At 34.6% G+C, this 13,065-nt stretch overlaps 1 protein-coding gene and 1 non-coding gene across 2 annotated transcripts; one reads left to right on the top strand and one right to left on the bottom strand.

Annotated features, from left to right (window-relative positions):
• Positions 1–1,497: 1,497 nt before the first annotated feature.
• On the top strand, positions 1,498–12,629 carry Smp_136980 (hypothetical protein; the record flags this gene model as incomplete). The annotated part of the gene is made up of 7 exons (XM_018797327.1): positions 1,498–1,617; positions 2,941–2,998; positions 5,692–5,778; positions 7,375–7,470; positions 8,836–8,934; positions 10,036–10,170; positions 11,764–12,629. Coding segments are annotated over 7 exons (693 nt in total), but the record flags the coding sequence as incomplete, so codon positions are not given.
• Positions 10,370–10,441, bottom strand: Smp_tRNA_00144_Pseudo_CGA.1.1. Its single transcript has one exon. It is a non-coding gene (tRNA).
• Positions 12,630–13,065: the final 436 nt, after the last annotated feature.

Below are 13,065 nucleotides of genomic sequence, written 5' to 3'. Positions count from 1 at the left end.
TATGGTATGGTGTATCGTCTAGATTCGTGTTGATTTAGCATTGATTCTTTGTTATATATATACTCAAAGAAGAACAGTTCCTCGTGTACACTAAAGAGCAGCTCGATTTTTCATTTCAACACAATAATAGGTTTCAGGTCATTCCTGTAATGATGAATATTTGTAGCCTTCGATGAGAGTTTTAGAGGTATTGTGTTCTGTGAGTTGGACAGTTTAGGTGTACAGCTATCCATCCAACTTCTAGAACACAATACCTCCAGGTAATTCCCGATAATGACTTATAAAAAAAAGGATCAAATCGGAATTCTAGGTATCGTTTAGGGTTTTTTACTTGATCTTAACTTGAACCTATCTAATCAAATTATCCGTTCTTTTTAACAGATTTGTCTAACATCACTAATATAAATATATAATCTCCCTCCTTAACTTTTATGCAACAGTACTAAAATTAATGTATCTCAGCTTGCATAAACATTCGTAAGGTTGCAAGATCAATATGGTGTGAAAGATCCAATTTCTTGATTGTCCAGTTCAAATTTGACAGTTAGTTTGTCAGTACTTTTGTAACAGCTCAAGGAAAACATAGATAACAATTAGGAACAAAACGTGCATCTAAATAAACTTCCTAAAATATCTACAATTCTAAGAGTGTCAGTCTGGAAGTAATTGTTCACGTCAATGGTGTTTAGTGTTATTGATTTCACAAATTTGCTCAATGTATACTTGTGAACACTAAAACTTTCTGTAAGCAAATATTACTTCCAAGTAGACAATTACTGGACCTACATAGAAAATGTATCCATTTATATCAGTACATGTTCATAACATTATCAAATGTGTCTATCGTTTGAACCTGTGACTTCTTGTTTGAAATTCTAGTCTTCAAATCAATAGACCGCACCCTTGTATCATACTTTTTTTTATTTCACTAAAACTTTCTTAACGAAGTGATGTGATAGCCTACTTCTGTGTACTCCCCTGAAAGTTAGTGCTTTTAAACATAAAATTTGTGTTGACTATTATGGATTAGAAGTATTTGTATGTTATTATATGTGTAACATTTTAAATGTTGTTTAATCGGACAGTTGTCGATATAACTTACTATCTGGTACAATCTAAGTTGTTACACTTTTCAATTAGCACAAGAGAGTAATTTAGGTAGGTGAGAATCTAACGAAGATAAATGATATAAACTTGAGTGTAGGCTAAACGTATGTGGAATAGTAGAAGCGGGATGAAAGCAAAAAAAAAGGATAATAGGCAACAGATTTCGACGGTCAGATGATACAGTTATCTCAGTCAACAGAGTGTTACGGCCTCATCAATCAAAAGGCAAAGTAAACTTTTTTGTACCCACTTTTAGAAAAAATATAATTAAAAAAGTTCTGTATAGTGTAATTCCCATCAAACAGTAGTCATCTATTCATCATTTTATGGCTCACTGATTTTCTTTTCGTATGAGTGATGATTTATACTAAAGAATAATAGTAATAATTACATTTCTTTTCAGGCACACTTTTTATCTCATGTTGAATATTGTTTAATTTCATGTCAAGATCAGTTGAAAGCAAAATCTATCCCTGAATCAAGTGAACGTTTTGTTTTAGGATCACCAAGGTAAATTATTCGTATATATATTATCTTAAGTAATCATATCTAGGTTCTTGTTATTGACATTATAAATCTATCTAATTTAGACAACCATTGAAAATCTGAAAGCACTGAACAGCTGTTTCATCCCGGTACAAAATTCAGAAGTGTGCATTCACAACCCACACCTCTAGGAATCAGATTTATGACCTTCAGTCTCATTTACAAACGCTTATCTTCTAGATCACTTAACCGACATCCGACGGTGTTATTATATAAGTTCAATCAATTAGCGATATTTCACAATTCTCATCTATTCTCTACGGTGAATAACTGTCTCACACCTGACACGAATTGAAGTCCACTGGTCATGGCTTTTAAATAGAACTCTAGGAGTTGTATGTCTAAGCGAATGTGAAGTCGTGACCAGTTCAGTTCAACCATGTCGGGTATAAACAAGATACCCATTGATGACAATTGGAGATAGTCTCACAATATTGTGGATTGATTAGAGTTAGACTTGCGGATCAGCGGATTCAGGCACAGCGGTCTAGAGGTTAGTGGTTGCACACGAGATCAGATGTCCTGAGTTCGTTCCCCTGGTTGTGGTTCATGGATACGCGCTACTTAGGATTCTTATACTTTGACAAGATTGGTGTCCAGTGCTCCTAGATTTTCAATGTTTGTCTAGCTGTGATCAGCTCGTGATTTAAACTTTGTTTACCATGCAAAACACAAAAAACTACTATCAAAATGCACTTATATACATAAATATCAAATGTAACTGATACGGAAGAAATATTAAAATGGATTTTTCACAGAATTTATTGAAAACTCTTGCTTTATGTTTTATTGAATAAATTTCGCACTGAAATAAGATTATTATTCTACTGAGCAATTATCATCGTAGCTTAAACGTGATGTCGTGCTTTTCCTCTCTTATAGCTAGTAGGTTTCCCGTAAGGATTCAACTTGAAAGTTGATTGGCCTCCATATCAACTAAGTTCGTTTTAGCTGGTTGTGTATTCATAGGTCATATTCGTATCGTGTTTTTGCTTTGTTCACTGGATCAAATATTAATATTCATGCGTTCATATGTATAACGTCAATCCTCCTTTTACTGTCTCAAGACTTATCTTGTCTTAACCTCCTTATTACCTACACTACTTTGTTTTCCCTCATTAGTTTTTTTTTTCCTATTCCATATGTTAAAATCTACTTCATTGAAGCGGTACAGTATTACATATGACCTTGTTTTTTTTCCCTAAAAGCCTCTTTTTACCTGTTTAATTTTGGTGTTATTTCTTATTTCCTAATCTAATTCTTAATTTCCTTTCTTTATTGTTCCAGTTCATATGGTCATATTAGTGCTGTTCTTTCAGTCTATGGTGATTTAGTATATGAAGCTGTGAGTTTTTTAAAAGAGAATTATTATCTTTCTACCTGTTAATTATTCATTTTTAATTGTATTAACACCTCTTATCGATTGTTATACATTTACAGTTGGATATTTAATGTTTAATAACATTTTGCGTACAGAGTGTTCCTCAACTTGAATTCAAACACAAACGATAAATTATCGATCTAAGCAAACCTGTCATTCCATATTGTTGTGTAATATACTGATAATTTTGTGCATTAAGCGAATAATTCCCCACCGTTGCTTTAATGGTAATGACCAAGACTCCTTTCCGATCATCGTCTTCCCTTCCCGCTAAATAGAAACAAGCCCTAGCTTGTCTAGAAGATTTATAGACGTAGGCCTTAGTATAAAACACATTTATGTATACACAAAACTAATTTCTATAATTATTAGAGCTTCTCAAACTCTACGCGAAATTGATACAGATGAGTCAGTCAGTCAGCTACAACGTAGGACCAGGCACATTTATGCATCGGTCCAAGTCGCCATACCTCGTTAGCACAACAAGATGAACACCGGATTCATAGAAGTAGTTAATTTAGTGGTGGTAATATATAAAAGATAGGTTGTATATAAGAATATAGTATAGGAAGGAAAAAAGTTATGAAGCAATTTTAATCTCACAGTTTAAGGGAAGAAAAAGAGTGTATACATTTACGCTATTGTGATCGATTCTGAACCATGTCACACAGAGTCTCCAACCATTGGTTACGGTAGTCACGCGGACCCGAACTCAGTAGTTTGCTCTACTAACATGGCTCAGACTAGAAGTTAGTGACTTCAAGCACTGATGCCACGTTTTGGTTTGGACGCCCCTAACTCTCTTTTAACCATCCCCAATACTAGTCAACATAGCGCGTCGTGGTAATCGGTGTTCAGGCATACGTAACACGTGGCCCAACCATCTCAGTCGATGAAGATTCATGACCTCATCAACTGATTTACCATCATTCCCTAATACCCTGTGTCCAACTGATACAGATGAATATAAATGGAAAATATCATCGGATTAATGAATACAAATGAATGTTATACTAAACAATAGTTACACTGAACTAATTCAAAGTTAAATGAACAGAAGTTACATTTAAATCAATACACAACCTTAGATACAATTTCTTCCTGGTTATTGTATTTAGGGATTTAACATAAGCAAGTAAATCGTTCTTCTAGCCAATATCATCTCCCACTTGCTCTTATCAATCTAGTAATCTCAAAGTATTCATGCAGACTTAGTCCTCTTCTTCTGCGCAGGTAGTTGATAGTTAATAGTTAGAAATATGTTAACAATTAGATCGGACCATAGAACAGTACAGACCAAGTTTGTAATTCTTCTATTCACTTTTTCACCTATATGATTTGATAAGATCTGTTCAGATGATATTGTCTTACTGTGCGATAATACCCAAGCCATGCGATCCGCACTTAATCAGTGTCCGCAAGTACGGTATGTGCTTTGCACCTTCAAAGTGCAAAGTAAGGTAGTTTTCATCACAGTCTGAAATCAGCTGGAGAACGCTAGAGATTCATCGGGTTTTTGTTTACCAGTACACAACATTATGGATTTATGATCCCCCATAATAGATTGAGCTAGCGACCTTCCATTCTGTATGAGGTACTTCATAGTTCTCATGATGAAAACATATTTTACGTCCAATTTTAAAGAATTTTAAAGAAATACATCTCGTCAGATTACACTGTTACCTCTTAAAATCGTGATCTAGTTAATTTATCGACTAGTCGTTCAGTAATCACTTCCTAGAATCAAAATAGTTTCTTCTTTTTCTAACTACACGTTTCCGTTTCTTATAAGGCAAATATCTTTATTATAAACAAAGATGGACAGTGGCTAGCAGTGGAATCCAGAACGCGCGTTTCGTTCTACTTAGGACTCGTCAGCTGGATGTACCTGCATCTCAGAGTTGATTTTCACTCCGGGACTCGAACTCAGTACCTTTCGCTTCAAACGCCGTCGCGTTAAATATCTTTATTGACTAAATTTTTCTCATTAAAATGGTGGCACCATTCAAACAGTTAGTGAATAATTTTAGTAACAATAAATTTACTTGTTATTATTTCAAGTATAGTGAAGCAAAAGGGATGACTTGGATATAATTCTCACAACATAATAAAGCCTATTCTTTTTACACCAATACTCAGTCATATTTATATGATTATTTTACTTGTGAATACAATTACCTGGAGGTTCTTTTAATGAACAGTTTGTAGAGATCTTCGAGTTTTTATCACGGACTGATGTTATTTAAACAATCAAAACTAAGGAGCACTACTCAGATTTTTCCTTCTAATATGGGGCTTCTCAGCAATGCATATCCATGCTTCCACCTGGGATCGAATCCAACACCTTTAGATATTATGGGGAACGCCTAACTTTTAAACCACTAAATTAATATACAATTGTGTATATTTCCAACTTCAATTAGTTTTTTGATATTCGACCATCATACAATTCCATTCATGGTAACTCCTCATGGTTGAACTCCGCCGGTCACTGTTCACCAAGATCAGTCCGTAGTGTAAACCATAAGCATATCAGTTCGTACAAACCCCTATGCTAACGTTTCTAAATTCCCTAGAAACAGAACCTATGTTGACTTTAAAATAAACAAATAATTCACTCAATCTGTGTTTAACCATTTCCCTGTTTTTTTAAGTAGGACTTGAAAGTTCATCGTACAAACACATCAACATCATATCATTCTATTATAAAAGACAATCACGGATCACCGTATAAACTACAACAGGTCAGTGACAGCATTTCTACTTTTTTCATATAAATTAATGTAAATTACACAATTACGTTTAAATTTAATATTATCAATGACAAATTATCACTCTCAAAATTTTACCGTCACTGATTCTATCATATTGTCTCCTTGTTTATTATTGAGATGTGTACCCGTATTATTAGTAATATTGGGTTAATTGACTTTAACACTTAAATCTAGTTCACTAGTTCATAATTTCTATCATATTATCTCCCATTAATAATGAGTAGTAGTGTTAAGGTTAGAAATATGGTTTCGGTTTGTAATGGTACAAGATTATCTATCATTGTGATAGTTGAATGAAAGAAAACTAGATGTAACCAAACAAAAACTTATGATCAATCAACAGAGCTTTATAATGTTTGGTTTTAACTGTGTTAGTAGATATAGAAAATTTTAGTTTGGATCTATGCAATAATCGTGACATTAAAAGTAGTATACCCTGGTACGGCCGAAAGTGGGAAGAGTCCGCTCTCCCTCTCCAAATACTCTCAACATGACCACGCGTATACAGCCTCTGCCAGGGAAGTCCTACTTACTGACTTCTCGTGGTGGAAGTGTTGTTTACAAAATTAAGAGGACGAAAACAGAATGTCCGGAGCTTTAACCGGGTTGGTGGACACGGAAAGTCCACATGGGGGAGTTGGAAAGCCCTCATTCCAAACCAATGGTGCACATGGGCTTCAGGATCCTGAGGGAACAAATGGAGTATGAATCAATCGTTGGTCACCGGCTACCATGAGACTGCATATCCTTACGATGCTCCACTGCCTTGTGGATCAGATCTTTAGGTCAAAGGCTCCGGGTGTGACCTCCTAAGAAAACCACCTGCTTCAGTTTGGGCACCTGGGCAGTATCATAGCCCTCACATAAATCAAATGAGATTTGTGCGGCACATATGTATCTAGTGTCCTTTAGTACCAATATTTATGTGTTTAAATAAATAAATATAAATCAGTAGCAGTAATTCAGTTATACTTTTTTTTCTATGCTCTTTGTAATCGTCATCTTTGATGTAGGTTTTTATTTATTGAGTTCAATTGTTCTCATCTAAATATTGCTCTCTTTATGTATAATTTTTTCATCATTGATATGACACTTGTAGTTCGACTTGTTTACTATGATTTCTCACTGTTCTAACATATTACGTGATAATTTCGACCAATATATGTTCGTATATAGTTGACTTATTGATATATAACTTGCTATTGAATCATATAACAATTAGGATAACTTGAAGTCTGTTATTTGATCATATTGTGTATCAATACTTTAGTAAAAGTAAAGTATACAAACGATCTTGAACTATTTTTTAGCCAACAAGAATGCAGTGTTTGGTTACAAAACAATTTATGATGGGTAAATAGTTTTAACATGTATGAAGAACCTTTATATGCATCAATTATAAGGTTTCCATCACGAATTAACATCAGCTATAGGGCAAGGATGAATTTCTTTCTGGAATCTAATTGACACTCATCCATGTGCTTTACTTCCGCTAATACGACTATATTCTCACTCTCATTTTAAAACAACATATTCATAAGTTTCTTTATCTATTTCCTTTTAAAGATACAAGATTGTTTAAATTATACTACAAAATCCCTTGAAAAAATAAAATCTGCTAAAATTTCCACAAGTGTAAATGATCTAATTGAATGTCCATCGGTAAGTCAAGGATAATCATAATTATCCATCTTTAGTATCATTACCGTCTGTATCTATCCTATATGATGATTGATATAGAGAAAGTTCATATGTGTCAATGTAGTGATGTAACTGTAATGTAATTCCTGTAGTTTTTCCTTTTTCGGCGTGCCGTGAACTATTACTATAATGAATGTATAGAATGGATAAAAAGTGGCTATCGGTGAAATCCATGACTCATGTTTCGTCGTGTTCAAGACTCATCAGATGGATATACCTACATTCCAGAATTGACGCTCACTCTGGGACTTGGATACAGTAATTTTGGCTTCAAATCTTTTGGCTACTAATTCCAGATAGCTTGAGTGGATATCAACTCTCACATGCCGTTACATCCAGCTGACGTGTCCCAAATAGAACGAAACGTACGCCATTGATTTCATTGCCAGCCACATTCCACCCAATTTTTATCAATATGTGTCATAATTTAGGACACACATTGCATAAATCTTCAAACTGCGTCACAAGGCAAGCCCTCACTTTGAATCCTCAGGGTAAAAGTAAAAGTGTTAGACCTAAAAGCATATTGCCACGGTATTTGGATTGTTCTCTCAACTTGTTGGGGGCGGGGAAAATAATATCAATTGAAATTTTTTTTTAAACCAACAAACAGTAGATCTCAGCTTCATTCTTGCTCCAAATCCCATAGTTTTGCGACCACCTATTTTCACTTGGGTAATTAATTAATAAAGACATGTCCATTTTGGTTGCCTTATGTAAGCGGTACTCTATAATTTCTCCCTTTAACTAAGTGAGAATATATTATAGCACAGCAAACACCCAATGTCATTGGGTAAGTGTTCTCGTTACTTCTGAATTTGTTATCTCCATATAACCTGAAAAACCTAATATCAGACTCCAAACATATAATTCAAATCAATGCATAACTACTGCTTACATTACTTACGCCTGTTACCCCTCGTTGAGGAGCATAAGCAGTCCACCAGCATTCTTCATCCAACCCTGTCCTGGGCAATCTTTTCCAGTTGTTATTCATCCTTTTCATATCTGCTTCTATTTCCCGGCGTAATGTGTTCTTTGACCTTCCTCTTTCCCGCTTCCCTTCCGGATTCGAAGTTAGGGCTTGCCCAATGTATAACTGATCAATAAAAATTATCATCTAACCATGTAGTTCATTGTAGGTTGACCTAAGCACTAAACAGTTGTCTTGGATTTCTTCTTACATGTTCCCAACGGAAGAAATTGAAAATGGTTTTCATGTGTACAATCGTCTTAATGTGATCATTACGTTTATGTGTTGTTTATAAATTCACAGTTATTGAATCTTTCCTCAATTGACTACGGTTTAATTTCCTTTTATTATAGTTTTTATTCGAATTATTCTCCTACATTCGAGATGCTAGAGATTGTTTAACTCAACCGCCGCGTAAAACTATTGAAGAGCATCTGACCAATCCTAGTCGAGTAAGAAAACTATATATATAGCATGAGTTTTATATTAAGTTTGTATAAAATTCACTTTTATATTTCCCCTTGACGTAATGAAATGTACAGTACATATGTATAGAATTTGGGATTATCATACGAAGGATCATTATTTAAAGTTTTGTTGTATAATTCTTAGGCTCATACAGTGTTCTATTTTTATGTATTCATAGTTATTTGATAAACATGTGACTCCATAGAAGAAAGGGAAAAAACTATAGCATAAAGTTCTCAGAATAAGGTTGTAGAGATTGTTGAATTTCATTGAGATCGTGAACCGATGTTAGGTCACTATTGAAAACCTAGAAGCGCTGCACTGCTTTTTCGTCCTAGTGGGGGGTGCTCTTCGGCCGTGACTGGTCGAGGTCAACCGTATTGAATGTGAGGCACTTACCCATCAAAGACAGTGGAAGATGGTCACTCAGTATAGTGAATTGGTTGATGTTAGACATTAACACAGTTGGATGCCAGCTCAGTGACCTAGAGGTTAAGCGTTCTCGCGAGACCTAAGGTCTTGGGTTCGCGTCCTGCGTGTGGGATCGTGGATGCTCACTGCTGTGGAGTCCCTTACTAGAATGAAACGACCTCTCAGTTCTTCTAGGTTTTCTATGGTTGTCTGAAATTGATTAGTTTTGAGTACAATCCAGAATTGGTCTCGCTCTCTTCATTTTCTGATCGGTCATCATGTTAAAAGGAGCTCAAAGACCAACAGGCTTTAACGCTTAGATTGTGGTTTACTGATTGATGTGCCAATCTAAGCGAATTGACAGATTACTATGCAAAAATGAAATCATCTAACTGCTTTCTTGTCAATTACTTACTCGACCATACAGCACTCAGTACAATGAAAACAAACTATCTGTTTTTTCCCAACATAACACCTCTATTTCAGTTATTTGTAGTATTTGCTAAGTGTCAATAAAATCGATATGTAGACAGGTTTACTTCTTTATGGATTTATTTCAATATACTTATCGTATCTCTGTAAACTTTGTTGAGTTGTCTGCGCTAATCACAATGTTCCCTTGTAACAGTAATTGTAATATTTATTACCATTGTTTTGTTTATTTCTTAATTTAGAGATGTTTTTATCCACCTATACCGAAAGATATTGTTTTAAGCATGTTCATACGTGGTTGTTCATTAGTATTTGCAGCGTATAATTTAGTTTACAATAGTTTAGATAAACGATGGGAAGTTTTAAATCGATCAAGTGTAAGTTGTTTCATAATTGTTTTTGTACAGTTTAACAAATACATACACTAATTATCAGAAGGGGTTTTGTGGAGATTTAGTATTTTTCATAGTAGAAAGCGTGAGTCAATTGAAGCTAGACCACCATGGAAAACCTGGAAACACTGGACGGCCGTTTCGTCATATTATGGGACTCCTCAGCAGTGCGCATCCACGAACCCGCTCTCGCGAGATTCGAACCCAGGACCTATCAGTCTCGAGCCGAAGCCCTTAACCGATAGACCACTGAGCTGGGCGGCATCCAACGGTGTTAATGTCTAATTTCAACTGATCCACGAAGTTGAGCAACCATTCACCAGTTGTCTTCAGTGAGTTCCTATCTCACAACAGACGTGGTTTTGAACTCCACTGGTCACTGCTTCTCACTAGAGCTCGTAGATATACTTCTCGAAGTCACTAGTGAGCATATGATTATATTAATTATCAGAAGGGGTTTTGTGGAGATTTAGTATTTTTCATAGTAGTCATAGTGGTCTAGCTTCAATTGACTCACGCTCTCTACTATGAAAAATACATATACTTTGCATGTTTTGAATACATTTTATAGTCAAATAAATGCCCTTGACTTTATTGATTTAAGAAAGTATATTGCAACAACCAGTATTGTTACACACCTACACGATCTATTTTTACCTTCTGATAGATGAGTTATCGTAATCTTTCCAGTCATTTGCGAATTTCCATCGTTTGTCTTTCACATTCTGTATGATTCTTCCAATTCACAATTTCTTTCTTATTCCGTTTCTGTTTTCTTCAAATCAACCTTCTGCTGCCAGGTTTTCCACTTTCGATTGGTGTTACTTACTACTTATATCTGTCGACAAAGTTGTATATAAAAGTTTGTACATAAAATGTCAGCCAGTCAGCTACCATGTAGGACGAGGCACATATTTGCATCGGTCCAAGTCGCCGCATCTCATTAGCACAACATGATGAACATCAAATTCATAGTAGTTACTTCAATGGTAGTAATATATAAAAGAAAGATTGCATAGAAGGATATAATACAGAAAGTAAGAATTGGTTCGTAGAAAGAAAGGTATAAAGTAATTTATACAAAAAAGATGGAATTTTAGAAATGATTGCATTCTTTTGTATTATACAGAAATAGATTTTCTGTGGATTTTAAAAACCCCTTACTATGAATAACTTGTACCATCATTCTTGTTATTTTTGCCCCCAACATTTTCAATATTCAATGGATATCTCTTATTCGGCGGTTTTTCGTTAACCTAGCTGTTACATGTCGAATATTGGATTTTAAGCATTTGAAGTTATCCACAGCTGTCTGCTATAAGCATATTAATGGAAGGTAGCATACCGTACTAGATGGAATATACGATTACCGAGAAATTTAAAGCTTAGAAATTACGCTCTAAATACAGCACTAGTTCACAGAATGAACCGAAAAATAGACGAAGTTACTGCACTTATTAATTATTGAGCAGAGAACACATTGTGGTTCACCTTAGCGTCAAATACTTTTCCTAAAAAAACTCTCAATTTCACCTGTTTGTAGTAAATATTGTTTGTTTGTTTTTATCCATTGAATAGATTGAATGTGTGATACCAAGACTACAGGAGACTTTATCCTATTTAGATGCAGCTATGAACACCTTAATGTATCTAATGAATAAACGTAACATTTTATAATTCATGGATTGAATTTAATTTTGTTAATGTTATGTCTTCTCTCCCTCGTACTTGTTTTTTTTTTAATTTTAATTTATTTCCCTATTTGATTTATTTGAATCTTCATTTCATTGTTGTTAGTGATTTAGTTTTCTAGACAGTAGCTTGATATGATCTTTCTAATATTGTATTCCAAAGGCGAAAGTACACTGATCTTCGCCATTTAGGTTTGCTAATATTTACAATTTAGATGCATGTTTATTTTTTGTTGTATTCAATTCATCTAGTCAAATACAACTTTATGTGCTCAATTTTGAACTCACATTTCATGTGGGAACTAATGAGTACTGTCCTACAGTCAATGCCAAATTAACTATTATGAGATTAAAACCTGGTGCTTCCTGGTTGAATTCTGACTGTTGTCACCACCAAACTACTGAAAGTTACATTATTGTTATATCTGGGTTACTACTTCGAAGTGTTCAGATCTCTATCAGACTTCACGGTTCTACCGTTTTTACTAGTAAGTGACCTAAGTTGTCAATATGATAAAACTAATTAACTATTCCTTGCTTCAATGTTCAGTCCATTCCTTCGATTACAAACATGCATAATATTTACTTGAAACATTGCCTTTGACCACTTCTACTTTTTAAGTTTTCTTTTATCAAAAAAAAATATTCTAGATAAGTGGTGGATTTTACAGAAATTACTGTCATTGTATTATCTTTCTTATATGCTTCAAATAAATAGTTTTTAATTTTATATAACTCAAAATGTATGTTTCTAAATGCAGGTTTTCTAACGCTCTAGAAAAGAAAAAATAGGTATCACTTAAAAAAGGCAGCAACAGAGACCCTGATTATCGACCGTAGACTCATCTTTACGTGGTAGCTGTCCTTACTAATACGACTGTAATTGACCTGCCAAGTAATTCGCCAATCTCCATTGCCCTGGAAGTTCAGTATTAGTTCACTCTGCTGTGTAGTGTGTTAGGTAACTGTAGCAGTTCAATTTCATACAGTAAACCAACCTTCAGGATATAGGACTGATTGTTTGTACTTTCTATAATCAGTCATAGCAAACATCTACTGGGACAGGAAGACCATAATCATGTCCTATGTTTGTATGTTCTTTTCAAATAAACAGCGAAGCCTCTGATATTTTGAAACGTTTTTTCTCTTTTCTGTAACAGTCCAAGCTATTTTCAAAAATTCGTTTCTG

This window comes from Schistosoma mansoni, chromosome 4 (genome assembly GCF_000237925.1).
Source record: "Schistosoma mansoni strain Puerto Rico chromosome 4, complete genome".
Taxonomy (NCBI): Eukaryota; Metazoa; Platyhelminthes; class Trematoda; order Strigeidida; family Schistosomatidae; genus Schistosoma; species Schistosoma mansoni.
This window is presented reverse-complemented; position numbering and strand designations above follow the sequence as displayed.